Source organism: Culex quinquefasciatus, chromosome 3 (assembly GCF_015732765.1).
Source record: "Culex quinquefasciatus strain JHB chromosome 3, VPISU_Cqui_1.0_pri_paternal, whole genome shotgun sequence".
Classification (NCBI taxonomy): domain Eukaryota; kingdom Metazoa; phylum Arthropoda; class Insecta; order Diptera; family Culicidae; genus Culex; species Culex quinquefasciatus.
In genome coordinates, this window is record NC_051863.1 from 140,121,502 (window position 1) to 140,140,050 (window position 18,549).

General features: G+C 34.6%; 1 protein-coding gene across 9 annotated transcripts in view; it reads right to left on the reverse strand.

Moving 5' to 3' along the window:
* Positions 1-18,549, reverse strand: part of LOC6047935 (transient receptor potential cation channel trpm) — a 222,908-nt gene that overhangs the window by 142,034 nt on the left and 62,325 nt on the right. For 3 of the 9 annotated variants that reach the window (XM_038259294.1, XM_038259308.1, XM_038259299.1), the window contains exon 2: positions 17,098-17,175. The exons of 2 other annotated variants lie outside the window; for them this stretch is intronic. In XM_038259294.1, coding sequence (XP_038115222.1) covers positions 17,098-17,175 — 78 coding nt within the window. Of the gene's footprint in view, positions 1-5,628; positions 5,695-17,097; positions 17,176-18,549 lie in introns of those variants that run through there. 4 more of the 9 variants (XM_038259303.1, XM_038259305.1, XM_038259304.1 and 1 more) reach the window with 3 other exon arrangements.

Genomic DNA, 18,549 nt, shown 5'->3' on the forward strand with positions numbered 1-18,549 from the left:
TTAAAATGACATTTCTCACCCTAAAGTCGTTGAATCAACACTATCGTACCTCTGAGGACTCATCTGTCCACGGGGGGTGGTTCGGGCTGTTTGGTTAGGATTTCCCGCGCATATATCCCAGAGTTAGTGGTGACATTCGTCTGAATTGCGTCTGAAGCATGTTTCTCGATAAATATCTCTGCTCTCCAACGCCACCAGTGCAGCGATTCTCAACCTTCTTCTATGCTGGTACCCCCTCCCATGTAAATCAAGTAGGCCCGGTACCCCCGTTGAGAATCGCTGATCTAGTGTGTTAGTGCTGGAAGAAGCTCCAACTACCAGGACGGTTCGTGGTTGTGGTCTGTTGACAAAACTGTCAACCGGTTGGTAATTGTGATGCTCTCTTGGCTTAATGGCTATAATTTTTACATTTATTCTTCTTTTGCTGATATTTTATTCATTTTTCTTCCAAAAATCTTTTTTTTTATAAAATTTGTGTCAAATGCGTCAAAACAGCATAACATCAACGAAGTCCTCTGACACTCGCATGCTTTACGAAAAGCTCATCCTGTTCAACGCACACCACACGTTATGCTTCGCGTTGGCGGTGATGATGACGATGTCTCCCGTATGATCATAAATAAAGCTCACTAATGAACGGCGCGGTGGTTACCCAGGGGAAATTAGAGCCTGGCCTCATTTTTCGGCACTGATGGGCCCCAGAGTTCCAGCCGCGCGGTTCAGTTTGCGTGGAATTTCGTCGGTGTTTTCGTCGGTCGCCAAAAACGTTATTCATATTTAAACAATATGTCATACGGTTTTGTGGTGTTGTGGAGGTGAAATATGATGGAACGAGTTTTGTGGTGAGAAGCAATTTTTGGCTGTAATGTTTGCAGTTTATGTGGCATTACGTTGTTTTAAGAGGGGAAGTGAAGCTCAATCACACTTGTGATGGGACGTTATTTCTGATTGAAGAGGTTTAAATTAATGGATGTAACGATGTTGTCTGGATTCAGCATGGTTTTGAACATTGTTGGAGGTGTTTTTAAACTGTTTAAACTTTTTAGAATATCGTTAGAAAAAAATGGGATAAGTTGACAATCAATTTAAATAATGAAGTTGACTTTTCAAATCAATATCATTTGATGACAAAATACAACAAAAAAATCAAAATTCCATCCAAGAAACGTCGATTTTTGAGCATTTCTTTCCAAATATCCTCTCAAAAAAGTCCCTCAAACCAGAATCAACCAACAACAACTCGGAGAAGCGGGATTGCATAAATGATGAAAAGCAAGATGAAAATGCAAAATTCATCTTCTACTGCAACTGGTGCATCCAATGAAAGATGCAAAACTTTGTCAAAACGGCAAGAACGATGATGTTTCCGTTTTCCGGCACTGCACCATGTCGGTTGGTGGTGGGTTGTTATCAACTTTTGCTCCAAATTGCCGTTGGTTGTCTTAACGATTGTTGGCCAAGTTTGGCGTCAAGCAGGAGCTTGATGCTCAACAGTTCGTTGGAAAACAGAAGCTCTCAGTGTGAGCAGTTATGGAATTCTTTAGTCAACTTTGGATTTGAGCTAGTTGGTCTGAAGTTGAAGAAATAATTGGAAGATTGCTTGAAATTTATAATTAATTTGCATTGTATTCATTTAAAGAATTATTCAAGCAAGTTAATAACCAATAAAAGAAAGAAAATCATTCCAAACTGTTGGCATAATCGCCAGAAGATTGATCCGTTTCGCACGATTAAACACTCGTTAGCATGTATACTACGCAAACACAATCAAACAATGTGGCGTCGTGTACAACCGGCGATAATTGGTCAATTGTATTACAGCGATTTTCCACCCAACCGGATGACAATTCCACTTCATTTAACATAAGTTGGTCAAATCGGCTTTGCGAAGAATACTGTATACACTGACGGTTGAAAAAGTTGAGAAATCTAGCAAAAATAATTACGTTTAAAAGAAAACTGTTCACAAACTTTCAACCCGCACTATCACACAATTTTTTGCAGCAATGTTCTACGAAGAACCCAGAGGACAAGCCTGTGCACTCTGTGTAAAACGGTTTTCCGCAAGGCAGGCTTCTTGACAGACACACCAGTCAGCGGCAGTGTAACGAGCCACAGGCTTATCACCGCGTGTCGCCCCGTAAAGCAGTTATTGTAGTCACGTGTTGTGTGCTTCTGCACAGGACTTTTCCCATGACGACCGGACCGCACACACAGGGCCGAAGATGTAGGGGACTGGAAATTTAATATGTATCCTTGGCTAAAAGCTCTTGCTTTGTTCGTGTTTATTAGACTGTTTCAAGTATTAACATTTTTAAACGAAAAAATCAGTTTAAAAAGATGTAAAAACTGATTCCCTAAAAAAAGTCAAAATCATTTTAAAAATCTGGAGCAACATTTGAAAGGGGCGGTACGACATTGCTCTTACGGCCTTTCGTCCCATTTAAACGCGTGTAATGAAAGGCCGTAAGAGCAATGTCGTACCGCCCCTTTCAAATGTTGCTCTGGAAATCTAATTGAAACAGTATCATTTGAACCAACCAAATGTTTACAAAGTAAGCTCGTATATATCATTACATGCCATAAATAAATTAGCATCACCAAACATTGTCCTGCACTGCCTGCAGCAGCAGCAGCACGCAAACACCATTGTAGAATGCATATTTAACAAACAACTTACATCCCCTTTGTCCACGGAGTTTTGGCTTGGCAAACAGGTTGAGGTGAGGTTTCCTTTTCTTCTTGCAGACTAACTTGTGAGTTTACCTTGCGATTATTCAATTTAAAAATTACTTTGTCAGTTTAAGTTAAATCCCAACCAAATGTTTCAGATTTTTTAAAACATGAAATTGCGCCTTATTTTTAATTTGTTTTTATCGCGTGAAAACAAAAAGACACTGCAAAATGCGTACCGTAAACTGGGGTGACTTTGATAGCCCGGGGTGACTTTGATAGGTTTTTCAAATGCCCGTCAAATTAATATCTAAACATTTTTGAGAGTTTTGAGTATTGAAGCATTAAGAGATAGCTTATTATCGAACATTTATGCAAAAATGTGACTGTTACATTGCATGTATCAAAATTAGTGGTCAAATCAAATTTCTATCAATGTCACCCCGGGCTATCAAAGTCACCCCACTTTACGGTATCGAAGATAAAAAGTGTAATATTACAACAAAAAAAAACAAAAGATTTAGTCCCTAAATCCCTTTTAATCAATATTAATTTAAAATAAATTTTACAATATAGACAAAATACGTAAGCCAATGTATACTCTTTTTCAAATATTCGGCAAAAATAAATTTGTATTGAGCAACATTAAATTGAGAATATTTTAGCAATTTTAGTCAAATAGATTTTTTTTTTCGGATTCATATCAATTTAAAATTTTGGAACCACAGATAGGAAAAAGACGAAAATAAGAATCTGACAGTAATATTACTATTATAATGTTGAAAATAAGGCCTGAAATTTGAAGAAGCAAAATGTCACCTTTCCTTCGCCTTTTCTTATTGAAAAATTCAGTTGATTCTTGAGCAGAAATTTAAAAAAATCTTTGCATTGATAGAACAATTCTGGCAAAAAAAAATCAAACGATTGAATTTCACAGTAAATATCCATTTAAAAAAAAACACTGAGTCACATTTTGCATTATATTACCAACGTACTATAGAAACAAGCAACTATTAGGAAAAAAGTTAATCAATTTCCCAATTAAACGAACTAGAAATCAACAAGCTTGCTAAAATATTGCAGCATTGAATTCTACTTGTAAACGTAATCGATACACCAGGAATCGTTTCAATTTAATTATTGACTTATGATCTAAATATCAAAATTTGGTCCAAATATTTTCCAAAAATGCCAATGAAAAAATTGTTACGAACAATAAACAGATCTTATTGCAATTTTTTGGAGTAAAGTTAGAAAATTTGGAAAGATTTTTTTTTCTGAATATTTGAGATTCGTTTGTAGCATTCTGAAAAAGTAAGCTAAATTTAATATTTTCAGCAAAAAAAAAAAAACAAATTTCGATAAATCAGCATTTCTACGTTCGAATTGGAATGTATTATAATGGGACCATCCATAAACCACGTGGACACTTTTTGGAAATCTCAACCCCCATCGTGGACAATTGTCCATACAAAAAAATCTTTTTGTATGGAGCGTGGACAATCGCTCACCCCCCCCCCCTAAAGTGTCCACGTGGTTTATGGATGGTCCCAATATTACATTCATGTTTTTTTTTTCATGAATTTAATCTAAAAATTATTTATTATGAAGCATTTTGAAGCTTGCATTTTTTGAGGTTAGGTTCTAACATATTAATTTAACCCTCTACAACCTAACCCCGCCTTTAGAAGGGGCTTCGATCTGAATAATCGCCAAAATTCCATTTTTCAACCAAAAGAAGAACTCTTAAAATTTTAGAATAATTCAGGGTTGGAAGTTAACCATGTTTTATGTGACTTTGCCAATGTTTTAAAAACGTCATTTTTTTAGGGGTCAACTTTGGCTGTAAAACGTAATTTTTTTTAGGGGTCAACTTTGGCTGTGTTTTTTACTAACATTTCCTACATTTTAAGTAAAAATAAGTGTGCAGTAATGTTTTTAGAGTCCCAGACTGTAAACCAGTTTTGAGTGTTTTAAACTATTTCGACAATATTTTTATTAGGCCAGCCCCTCAAAGAATCCGAATTAATAAAAAAAAAATCTTCAAGTGTCACCTAATAAGCCTGCAATTTACAACTGACGATATTTCAGGAACTATTGGTCCAACTTTCAATGTTTAAATATAAATATGAAACTTTTGCGAAACATTCTGATCTTTTCAATAAAACTATTTCAAAAATTTTATAAATTGGTCTGAAAAAAATTGAAATAAGGAAAATTGTTTTTTTCAAGACCTTTCAAAAGTTGAGCTTGATTTTCAAATATAATTTTTTTGTTATTGAAAAGAACAGAAAATTTCACATAAGTTTCAAACATTGATTATGATTGCAATCGGATCAATAGTATCCGAGATATCGCCAGTTGAAAATTACAGGCTAACGCACTGTAGCTTAGAAGATTTATTTTTTTGTCCCCTAAAACATACGAAAAATAGAAAATTAATTTCAGTCAACTCTTGGTAATAAAAAATAAAATGAAAAAAATGGGTTTCCGTGTACCTATTTTTTCTTCAATCATAACCTCCAGCTTTGTCCAAGAAACCAAATCGATCAGAAATCCCTTCTCAAGCTACAGAATTGCATATATTGACGAACCTATTTTGTATGACCAGCCCTAAAAATTGCATGGCGAATTGTATGGAAACTCTATTATAAGTTTCATCCAAATAAAAAAAATGTGAATTTAAAATCGTGAAAAGAAATTGTGAAATCGTAGAGAACTACTCTTTTGTTTAAGACAAATACGCAAATTAGTGTTGGTGGTCAATCGGATCTTTTGTCATTTTGAAAATTAACTTTTCATAAACTCTTTTATTCAACTGCAAACTTTACATCCAAATAACAAAAACGAGTACAGGAGAAGGCTTTCAATCCGGCTCATTTTTTATATGTTATTAATTAACCATCACCAATGGATATAATGCAACCCAAAAATAAGCAAATTTTGAAATCTTACCATAAAACTGTTATAAAACATCGTAACTGAACAGATTCATCACCAACGATATTGGCACTCAGTGACCTGAAACGAATGTAAAATAATAAAACTTAAAGAAACGTGTAAATACAATTTTCAATTTAAATTCCACTTAACACAAAATATTTTTCAAAAAAATCACACACTTATCTTCGAGCTACAATAAGGGCTATCAAACTGACTATATTCAAATTCTCAAACACTGCATTCTAACTTGCAACGAGCAATAACCTGATCGAATCTGATGCCACCAGCTTTGCACAAGAAATATCCACATCTATATGGAGCACTGACGTCGAGACAGTTGACAGACTTCATAAATATTTACAAACATATCGTGCCAGCTCATCACCCAGACGCGTGCTCCGATCGGACTCACGCTTGACACCAGCTGGCTTATAAACACAAACTCAATGGCCAGTGATTTATTCATTCCCATTCAGTTTCCAGGTCTTGAGGTACAACAAGTAAACAGTTGTGACGTTTAACGATGAGTAAGCAATTTTTAACAGGTTTTATATTACATTTATTTCAATTTACATAAATATCATGCCCTTTTAAATAAACGAGTTCAGAGCTTTTTACACATAAAACAATTTTAAAATCCAGAAAAACCTGTAACATGAAAAGCTCAAAATTTAAAAAACCTCCACAAGGAAAGACAAATCGATTTAAGCCCCCCAAAAAAAACCGCCGCCGAGGAAAAACAACAAACAAACAAGGATCGTGTCCTTAAGCACATCTGTGACCTGTTTGGGGGAAAACAGAAAAGCAAACGAGAGAGAGAGAGAGAAAAAAAAGGATAGCTTGAATAATGAAGCAAAATAACATGGAAATTCGGCGCGTCCACCGAACGATATTCAGCAGCCGTCGCAGCCTGTCCATCGTTATCGAGGGAGGGGGTGTTGAAAATTTGGGAAAATGGGAAGAGAGAGGAAAGTGAGGGACATTTTAATAATCACCTGAAAGAAGGGTGATCGGCGTGATTGTAAACTTGAGGGGGTTCGGAAATCAACTGTGATAATTAATCAAGATTAATTTTGAGATTTTAAAGGCGAAATTCTGGAATTAACATTAAAATCAACAACCTTAAATTCAGACCAATCTTCACGGTCGAACAATCTCCATCTACATATTCATGACACAAGTTACAGACCAGAGGCCAACAACCCAACCACCACTACTATCAGCTTCCGTTTCATAATTAATTGTTGTTTGTTTATTCAAATTGATGCGATCGTGGCGAGGAGTGCATATGCAAATATTTAACCAGCCACGGATTATGGTTGGCTCCTGCAACTGGAACGCATCCTCTATCAATATATTGATTATTTAAGTAAAAATTACACTTCTACCACATCTCATCACTTAAAAAACATTGGTGTTTGTTGTTCGATTTTTTTCTTTGTAGCATATTCGTTTTATGCAATTTTCTTTTGTGGTTTAGTAATTTATTGGACTTAGTATACAAAAGTCAATTTATTTTTGCATGAAACATTTGAGTGGTTCTCTACGATCTAGAAAATCTCTTTTCTTTTTTTTTATTTGGATCAAACAAAAAACAATTTCCGGTCTTTTTTATTTTTTTTTATCATTTAAATTTCAAAAAAACGTACTTTTTTTAATTTTCGAAAAAAATATATGATTTAGAGAACTAAAAACACATCTTCTGAGCTATAGTGAGTGAAGGCGCAAAATCTGATTTAGGAAATATGCATTATAGAAATTTTGTTGTTTTTTTTTTTAATATCAAAAACCTGGAGAAAAAAGTATTAAAAATCTTTTTATAAAGCAAAATTGAATAAGAGCAATTCCATGCCAAATAGGGAATCGGTTGTACCCGACCCTCTCCTTTTTCAATGAAACTTTGTAGACATGTTATCCTACGCTTATATAAGCCATTTTTGTGTATATGGAGCCAGTTCCACTCGGTAATGACATTTGAGAAGGGCGTAAGTGTTTTAAATATTTTTGTAATTCGGAATTTAAATATTTCTGTATCTCGAAGCCGTTGCATCATATCAAAAAGTGGTCCAAGGCAAACTTGTAGGAAATTTGACGGGCTTTCTGAAAAAAATACACTGAAAGAAAAAAACCCTCCACTTTTATGAGATTTTTTGATTTTTAAGTATAAAAGTCAAATTTGAGGGGGAGCCCACGATTTTTTTTCGTTCAAAATTTTTGTGAAGATAGCCTAAGATGTTACAAAAAGACTCAAGAAAAATGCAGGATGGAGCAACTCACCTAAAAAAAATACAAAAATCATTTACTGAAACTTTTTTTTTGAAAAGTGCTCTAAACGTAAAAAATTTCAAAAACCGAATACTATAATCGATTCTCCAGACAATTTTACATAAAAGTCTCCATATTGACTACTGTCCTAAGTCCAATCCTTGTAAAGTTACAGCGGTTTTAAAAATAAAAATGTTGAAAAAATAGGTTTTTTGACGGTTTTTTGCAATTTCTATATGACAGACTTGATTTTTCAGTCTCGAAAATATTTTTACCGAAAATCTCGTCCAATTTCTCATAAGATTGTCTTTGACCACTTTTCAAAATAACTCGTTTTTTTGATGGTTTAAGCTAATTTACAATCCAGGTTACTATACTACACTGAAAAAATATTATGTTTTCAGTTATGAGCAATGTAATTAGCTTATATATGTAAGCCCATACATCCAATTGAAATGTGGTCAAAGACAAACTTATGGGAAATTGGACGAGCTTTCCGATAAAAATATTTTTGAGAGTGAAAAATCAAGTCTGTCACATGGAAATTGCAAAAAAACCTATTTTTTTCAAATGTCATTAACGAGTGGAACTGGCGCCATATACACAAAAATGGCTTATATAAGCGTAGGATAACATGTCTACAAAGTTTCATTGAAATCGGAGAGGGTCGAGAAAAAAGTACCTGAAAAATTCCTGTTTTGGGCTGGAATTGCTCATAACATAAAAAAATATATAAAAATTGAAATAACAAGCAAAAGTTTCAACATTTGCATGGAAAAAGTGTTTTGAAATGCATTTTACACTAGTAATGCTAAAATTGATTCTTAACGCCGGGGAATACATTTTAAAATGATTTCAGCTAATTGCACTTAAATTTCCATAGAAATAAAGTTAACATTCATTGAATTTTGTGCCTCATATTTGCAAAAAATCAAGCTTATCTTAAAAAACAAAGAATTATGTTATTCACACCTAAAACTTGCTTAGCAGTTTGAGGGTACTCATAATTTCAACTTAAATGTTTTGAGTCCTATTGAAGATCAAATTTCAATAGAATTTCAGAATATTGTTGAACAAGAGTTTTCATCAGATGATGTTTTTAATACGGATCTGAATGAAATAAAATCTATTATCAAAAAAATTAAAAATATGAAAGCCCCTGGTGAGGATGGCATTTTTTACATTTTAATTAAAAAAATACCTGAAGCAACTTTAAGTAGCTTGGTCAAAATTTGCAACAAATGTTTTGATTTGGCATATTTTCCCAGTAGTTGGAAAAATGCTAAAGTAGTTCCGATTTTGAAACCGGATAAAAATCCTGCTGAAGCCTCAAGCTATCGGCCCATTAGTTTGCTTTCATCTATTAGTAAATTATTCGAAAGAATAATTCTCAATAGAATGATGACGCACATTAATGAAAATTCAATTTTCGCTGATGAGCAGTTTGGATTTCGCCTTGGGCATTCAACTACTCATCAGTTGCTGAGAGTTTCAAATTTAATTCGAAGCAACAAATCTGAGGGCTATTCTACTGGCGCTGCTCTTCTAGACATAGAAAAAGCATTTGACAGTGTTTGGCATAAAGGTTTGATTGCGAAATTGAAAAGGTTTAATTTTCCGATTTACATCGTGAAAATTATCCAAAATTATTTGACGGATCGTACTCTGCAGGTATGTTATCAGAATAGCAAATCTGATCAACTACCTGTACGTGCCGGCGTCCCTCAAGGAAGCATTTTGGGTCCAATTTTATACAATATTTTTACTTCTGACTCGCCTGATTTGCCCCCAGGATGTCAGAAATCACTTTTTGCTGATGATACAAGCATCTCCGCCAAAGGTAGAAGCCTTCGTGTCATCACAAGAAGATTACAAAAAAAAGCTTGGATATTTTCAATTCTTATTTGAAAGAATGGAAAATTACTCCAAATGCTGCAAAAACTCAACTTATTATTTTCCCTCACAAACCAAGGGCTGATTTTCTTAAACCAAAAATTCATCACATTATAAGGATGAATGAGGTAAATTTAAAGTGGGAGGATCAAGTGAAATATCTTGGACTTGCTTTTGACAAAAACCTTACTTACAAGGATCACATTGAAAGTATCCAGGTTAAATGTAACAAATATATTAAATGTTTGTATCCACTTATAAACAGGAATTCTAGACTTTGTCTCAAGAATAAACTGTTAATTTATAAACAAATTTTCAGACCTGCCATGCTTTATGCTGTGCCGATCTGGACAAGCTGTTGCTTAACCAGGAAGAAAAAACTTCAGAGGATTCAGAACAAAATTCTGAAAATGATTCTGAAACTTCCTCCCTGGTTCAGCACCAGTGAACTTCATCAATTAGCCGAAGTTGACACTTTGGATGTTATGTCCAATAAGATAATTGATGCATTTCGACAAAAATCATTGCAGTCTTCAGCTGCATTGATCCGCTCCCTTTTCCCTTTTGTACATGTAGGACCTCCTACATTTGAAATCACTGAATAGCGAAAGCTAAATATTTCATGAATAAATGAAAGTTGCTAGTATTTAAAATTGAGGTGAAAAGTCATCGATTGTGATTGGACACTTAATAATATTTTAACTGAATGAATGTACATGGAAGAGAAAATCACAATAAATATAAATTAAAAAAAAAAAAAAATGTTATTCACACCTTTTGAAAAGAATTTAGCTTATTTTGAAATTTCGACAATGAGATAAGAGATAAAAAGATGAGAGACTGGAAATTAGAGATAAGAATTAGAGTTGAGATTCTCTGCCAACTCACATGAAATCGTAAAGGTTGACTTATTCCTTCTTCGATTTGCGTGAAACTTTATCCTAAGGGGTAATTTTGAAAATACAACAATATTTTTGAATCCTATACCACTTTTCGATACTAAACTGTCAAACAAGTGACACGTCATTAGATCGTAAATTTAAATTACTTTTCGAATCTGAAGAGTATTTTTTCCTTCTGAAACAAACAATTTCATTTGAATTTTTTTTTTCAGGTTGCCGGGATATTTTTTGAGTGTATCAATGTTCTACAATGTTGTAAAACAGACAATCCCATAAATTTAAAAATAAGGGATTTTCTTGTAGCCATCACGAGTTATAGCGAACCCCCAAAACAATGTTTTGGAAGTCATACCGCCCCTCTGTCACGATTTATGAAAAATGGACTACAGATTCGTGATCAGCGACCAATATTATCCATAAGGACAACGTTTCACGCAAATCGTATAGGGGTTGGGGCAACTGCTGTGAATGAGAGATAAGTCATAAAAAAAAGATGATAGATGAAATATGATATGTGAAAGATAAGGCGAAGTGACACGAAACAAGAAAAAAAGGATAGAAAAGATAGGCGTGAAATAAATATAAATCTAAATTAGATTATTTTAATCGAATTTAAATTAGTTAAATAAATTAATAAATCTAACATAAAAAGTTATATTTAATATTTCACCACGATAGCTGGAACCCATTTAAAGCTTAAATTATGGCACGACAAAAAGTGAGGAAAGTTTTCCACGTTAGCAAAAACCGGGCTTATAGATATATATAGAAACAACTACCGCACACACACACATCTCTCGCACGTTATCATATCCGAAGCCATTAAAACAGAGCTCCAAAAACCAGGCCAGGTGAAAAAGGGGGTCGAGTGTTTCGTCGAACTATTCAGCTTGAAAGTGAGACGGTTAATGAATACCACGTGGTATTCGCTCCGGGGCTGCTGCTGCTGCTGCTGTGAGAACACTGGTTTTTCACCGGGGGTTTTCGGCGTTTGAGGATAATTAAATTTCATCCCGCTGATCTCCCCGTCCTCGTCGCTTCACATCACGCTCTGTTTCATTATCCTAATGAGCGAGGACATGAATAATGCGAATGAAGCTGACGGAGAGCGTGCTTTAATTTGCATTTTTCAGTTGGGAAGTAGCAGGACTTGCGGGTGAGCGTTTAAGTTTATTTTAAGTTGCTTAATTTTTGACTAATTTTGGTCGGTTAGAAAATGTAGTGAATTTAATATTCCACGGAGAAAACCCAAATAGAACACTTTGATAAACCACACTATCGATTTTACGGCTCACCAGGAGCCAATTATGGGCAATCTAGCTCCCAATTACAGGGTTCATAGTCAATAAACAATAAACATCAGGCGGCTGCCTCCAACGCCAATTATGGTGTCGCTGAACCAATTCAAACTTGATTTGACGGCCTCTTCCCGTGGACATATAATAATCATATGAATTACAGCTCTATTTCTATAACTACAACGCCGGAGTGACACCACATGACAGACAGTTTACCCTGAAAAGGCAGTGGGAGTTTTGGGGGAGATTGTCCTGAATTTGACAAGACAAGACTGGATTTCAATCGAAAAAGTAGATATTCTTTTGAAATTGTTCCAAGAATTGCTTAAAATCAGGCTGCCAGATTTTCAGAAACGTTTTTCAAACTCTTAAAGCATTTTTCAAAACAAATTATTTTCAAAAAATCATGACTTTATTCAGTCTTCAACCTTTTTCACACATTCATTCCACCAAAATGCTCCTGAAAAGGATGTTCACAACGTCAGACCGGCCACAAACCACACTCACCCGCCCCGTGAAGGCTGGGGGGGGTTTATTTGTGTGCTTACATGGGGTGGTAAATGAATGTCTGTTTTACTCCAAACGCGCGCGCACCCAGGATAATAACCGCCCTTGTCGTGAATGGTGGGTGGATTTTCTCTGTACAAAAGTCGGGGTTGGGGGAAAATGTGTTTTTGCTTGACTATTCCCACATCATAAAATGTCATCGCCGGTATTCGGAACATACAGCAGGGTGGTCAAGAAGGGAGGACTGCTTACTCGTATACCGTGGCATTTTGTGTGAATATTTTATCCCGGTTTGGACATGTTTGTCACTGCGTTATTTTATGATGATTTTAGTCAGTATGCTGTGAAAACGTAAAGCCAATGCAGCATTTTGATTATGTTTCGTCAAAACATAACAGGCTTTGATTAGTTTGTGTTTGGTTTTCTTTGCGCAAAATTTTCTGTTATTAAACCTGAGTTTTTATTTCACGATTTTGCATCATAGTTCATAAGATTTCAAATAAATTTGGAAATGGATTGAAAAAATATGACAAAACTATTATTCTAGAACATCGCAAAACTCCTGACAAGTCAAATTTTATTGATTTTTGGAGCTCTTTCGTTTGGAAAGGGCAAATATGTTTAACTTTATTCCCCGAATTTTGGAGCTTAAATTCCCTCGGGATCTTCATGTGTGGTACTAATGAGCCAGCAGTAGGGTGCCCAGAATATGGGACTTTTTTTCAAAACCTCGCTCCACAAGCTGAATATTGTTCCTTGACCTATTTTAGGACTCTGGGCCAAATATGAGCAAAATAGGCCATTATTTACCCATTGATACTCGGAGGTGAAGTTTGTATGGAAAAAATCGAAAAAATGTATGGAAAGCCCAAGTTTCTTACGGTTTGGTCTGCACGGTGCGCTACTTCCATCCAAATATTCTCAAAAGTGAGATTCTTATTGGAAATTTAATGCTCTACAACTTTGTAGAACATACCAAAGCTGTAAAACTTGATCCTGAAAAGTTATTAGCGATTTAAAAAAGTTACTTTTGTATGAAAAACATTTTTTTCACCAACTTTAGGCTCGGGTATCAATGGGTTAATCTCATCCAATTTCGCTCAAAATTTACACGGATGCTTAAAATAACCTGAAAAACCGTTTTCCGCTTGTGGAGCAGGGGGTCATTTTTTCTGGGCATCCTAGCCAGCAGTTGTGGCAGAGTGTTTCTCAGCCTCAAGTTATTCCAATTGATTTCATCCGGATTCCAGATTGAAAGCTGACGTGCTAAACTAATTTTTAGACAATTTTCGAATTTTAGATTTCTGGGGATTTGAATTGCTTTTTTACATTTTTTTTCCTTTGTAATAGTATCTCAATTTTAAAATTAAAAAGCGAGTAAATACTTAAGAAGGTTGCATTTTTTCGCCACAACATACTTAATAATCATTTATAAAATTGAATTTATGTTTCAAAAGTTATAACTGTTTTATAATGCCACTATGAAGAAAAAAATCCTCTTAAAAGGGTAGAGCCCGGATTGGTAACTTTCACGAAATGAACATCAATTTCATCGGAAATTTCTTTTCAGATCAAAGTCCAGACCATGAATGATCTTTTGGAACAAATTTGACATTTATTGGATATGCAGTCAGGTATTTAATTTAGTTATTTTTCCGAATTTTGGCTTTTATTTTACATTTTATTCTTATGTGGACTATTCATCGAGAAAAATTATTATTTTCATACATAGCTTGGTTTGTATGGAAAATCTTCAAAAAATTGTCAATTCAATAAGAACAGCTTTTAGCAAAATTGAAATGCTTTGCGGAAAGCCGGATTGGCTCAGATCGCTCCCGAATTTCACAGGATTGTTTTGTGACCCGAAAATACCCGTTCTGCATATAGAGATTTTCAATTTCCCGGGAATTGAGAGTTGCATTTGATATTTTTCGATTTAAAACAATTACAATGTAACTCAAGAATATTTAGTCATAGTTATTCAATGAAACATCAGTTTAAGTAACCATATCGCCATGTTCATTAATTTGTGGTATTCTTTATACTTGTTGAAATAGTACATTTCGTATATTATTTTTTTTTTATTTGGATCAAACTTTTTGAGGGCCTTCTTTATGACCAAAGAAGCTTTATAGTGTCATTGGTTCATCCATACAAGGCTGCATACAATTTTGGCAACTGTCCATACAAAAATCTTACGTAAATATTCTAAAATCTGAAAACATTTGAAGGAATTTTATGATCGATTTGGTGTCTTGGGAAAAGTAGTGCGTATTAATGACGATTATTAAGAGATTTTTTTTTTCGATTTTTCAATCAACTTTTTTAGAATAAATCAATTTCCCAAAATCATTATTTCTTTATTTTTGATTTTTTTTTATTTTTTATGGGGGACAAAAAAAACCTACTTTTGAACCATAGATAAGTATGGACAAAAATGTTGCCGCAGAGATATGATTTTTTGACAAAATAAATGTTTTTTTTTGGAAAAACAGAATATTTCTCGAAAAAAAATTTTGACTTTAGTTTTAAAACGTAAAATTGCGAGATTTAAAAAAAAAAATTGAAAAAAAAACCTTACCAAAACAAACAATTTACAAGAATTCTCAGATATTGTATCTTTGACAGAAGCATAACTATGAACATGTCTTTAAACATTTTGAAAACACAATAGAATGAAATTAAACTCTCTACAACCTGACTCCGCCTCAATTTATCAACAAATTTTTGATCTTTAAAAAGCATTGGAAAAAAGAACTCCTAAAATTTTAGAAAATGTTAGGGTTTGAAGTTTAACTTGTTTTATGTGACTTTGCCAATGTTTTAAAAAATGTAATTTTTTCCGGGGTCAATTTTGGCTGTGTTTTTGCCTTCCTCAACTTACTGAGGAAAGGCTCTAAAACCGAAATTCTTAATTTGACCACCTTGATTTCTAAAGATTGAAGATCAAAAGTTATAAGCACATAAGTGCCCTGCATTATGAAGATCTGACTACTCAATCTGATGGTATGAATAATGAATCAAGTTGATAGAGCACTGAAAGGTTCACCCTTTTGTATCTGTTTTGGATGGCATTAACCTCTAACTGTGAGGAAGGCACCAACCACCTAAGGGTGGATAAAGTAATGTTTTTACTAACATTTCCCATATTTTCAGTAAAAAAAAGTATGTAGTAATTTTTGTAGTGTCCCAGACTATGCCTATACGCATTTTTTACAATTTAAATAATGATGGTGCCATTCTAGAAAATGTGAAAACAAGTAAAAAATTTAAAAAGTGACTGTAAAAACGTGAAAAATTAGATAGGCAAAATGTAATTATATCAGAATTGGCGAAATACTACCAAAAACAAACATGAACGAAACAAGATAAATGCAAATTAAAATATTGAAAAAAAAAACAAACAAAAAAATATTAAACTATAGAAGTAAAGTTTTTCGTAGAACAAAAGTTGCTCAAAATGTCCTCCTGAACAAGGAAAAAATAAAATATTTCAAAATTTTTTTTGGACAGGTACTTTACGTCATCAACACCAAAGTACCCGAGCAAATGTCCATCACGAAACCACTTCACCTTAATTTCCAAAACTAATGCACTACCCTAATGTCCAATATTGATTCTGCGGTAATTTTTCAAAAGGACGTAGCTTTGCTTGAAAACGTCTAAGAATACGTCCTATTGTAAAATTACTTTAGGATTAAGCGAGTAAAGAAATGTTTCAATTCTGCAACAGGTATAGAAAAGGGTATATTAACAGGGAAAAAGAAAAATCGAAAGTCTATTGACGGAATATTTTAACACCCCCTGATGTCCAACAGCATAGTATTTTTCCCGAATTCCCTATCCTAACGTCATTACCCTAACGTCCAACGATATTACGATATTTCACTGTTATGTCTAACAACAGGGTACATTACCCTTATGTAATTCAGTCACGTGAGTAAGAAGTCAGTTTAGGGACTGCCAGAATATGACGAAATATCTCTACTTCACATGAGTTTGTGAAAAATGTCTTGATAATGATGATTAGAACAGATAAACCAGATATTGTTTATGAACAATACCCTAAGCCACCCTTTTCACATTTTTGTTACCTATCTAAATAAATCCAGGACACTAAATGAGTGCAACGTGACACGACACAGGAGTATTGCTTAAAAAGCAAGTGAAAATAAGAGCAAAATAAGACACAATACTGCTGCTCCGAACAAAAGCACAACGAAATGGTAAAGAAAACTCTAAGCTCACAAAAAAGGGATAACGCTGCGTGAAAAACTTTTTTCTTATTCAATACTTATCCTGACGATGGGATTGTAACAGGGTAAGTATTTGTATTTTGTGCCTTTCTAAAACAAACCTAGTTTGAAAAATAAGCGAAAATATTAGGTCGAATAAAGGAACAAATAGCACAAAAAAAAAGGATACACGTCTCATAACAATCAAATAAACTTCAACCAAGGCTGACAATGTCACCAGAAAAAGGGACGGGAAAAGGAGTGAAAACGGGGGTTGGGTATTGAAAGAAAAACAAAACACTGCCAGCATAACAACAAACACAAACAAAAGAAACCGAACACAAACACATACACACACACAGTGACGGACGCAACACTTACCCGTGGCACAGTGATATTTATTAATCCCCAACAGATTTTCTTCAAGCCCCAGCGCAACCCACTCTGCTTCGGCTTCTTCTGGGTTCGATTGGGGGGTTGGTTTATAGAGTGCGGATGTGGGGGGGGTTCGGGGAAGAGTTGTGATATTTTTTTTTATTACATTTTCATTGGGTGGGGATTTGTTTGACGTTTGATGTGTTTCGTTTATTAATGTTTATTTTTGTTTTTGTTCCAATAAATTACACACACGAACATTGATTTGTAGAAAAGAGACAGAGAGAGATAGTAAAAGATACAATATAGTAGTGGCCGGGTGAGGAAGGAGAATAGTTTGATTGGAAGAGAAGAATAGAGAAAAAAAAAACAGCTAGCAGAATAAAATACAAGAGTAAAACTCGAATAAAGGGAGAAATTTCAAACATTGTGGAAGCAACATGAAGTGATCAACAATTTGCTGCAGGGTTGAGAGAAGCGGAGCTGAAAATGGGGAGACAAGATCTCAACACTTGACCAGGGGGAGATGGGTGGAATGATAAATATAAAGTAAAATGTGGGAAAACTTTTATCGCTACCGAGATTGTTTGCTGTTCGTCAATATTAGTTTGTTAATTGTAGCGTCCGGGTGCAGGTTCGCAGTGAGTCCAGGAAGTTGTAAAAAAATTGAAAATGTAGTTTAGTTATCGTACTAAACCCTTTTATTGCAAACAATTGAAGAATTCAGAATGCAGAAGTGATACTTCTTCTATAAATTTTGCAACACAAAGAAGAATGGGCGAATTTGGTCCAAGGATGTACACGAACGGGACCAACTTTTTTCGAAAGATCTCGCCGAGACATGAAAAAAAGTCTTCTGGACCAACTCTCTAGACCCCGGGGTTCAAAAGTTACAAGCTGTTGAAGTTTGAGCATTTTGGGTAAAAATGTATAAAAAATTGTATTTTTACTATTTCTAAAATCATTCATAAAATCTCTATTTTATTACGGATTTCGATCATCTTGACTTCATTCGAAGCGTATCAGCAAAAACTATTAGTTCTGATATGTCTTAGCATGATTGAAACATGAATTATCTTGTTTCTATCCGTTTGAAACGTTTGTGCAAGAGGTATACCATAGAAACATGTCGAAACATCAAGGGAGTCCTAGGATAACCCAGGACATTCCAACACATTAGCAAAGTAGTCTGCCATACTCACTGAAGCTATGCGGGTATGATCAGCGGTCAAAAACCGCCGACCTCTTGCTCGTTACGGCGGTAGATTCACCGGTCTTAACTCCCAGGAGTTCTCGGATGACTCAGAACATCCCAATAAGTTGTTACAACATTGCACTGTAGCCTTCCATACTCACTGAAGCAGTATCTGGTTTAAAAATCTTGATGTTTCGACTTGTTTCTATGGTATACCTCTTGCACAAACGTTTCAAACGGATAGAAACAAGAGAATTTTTGTT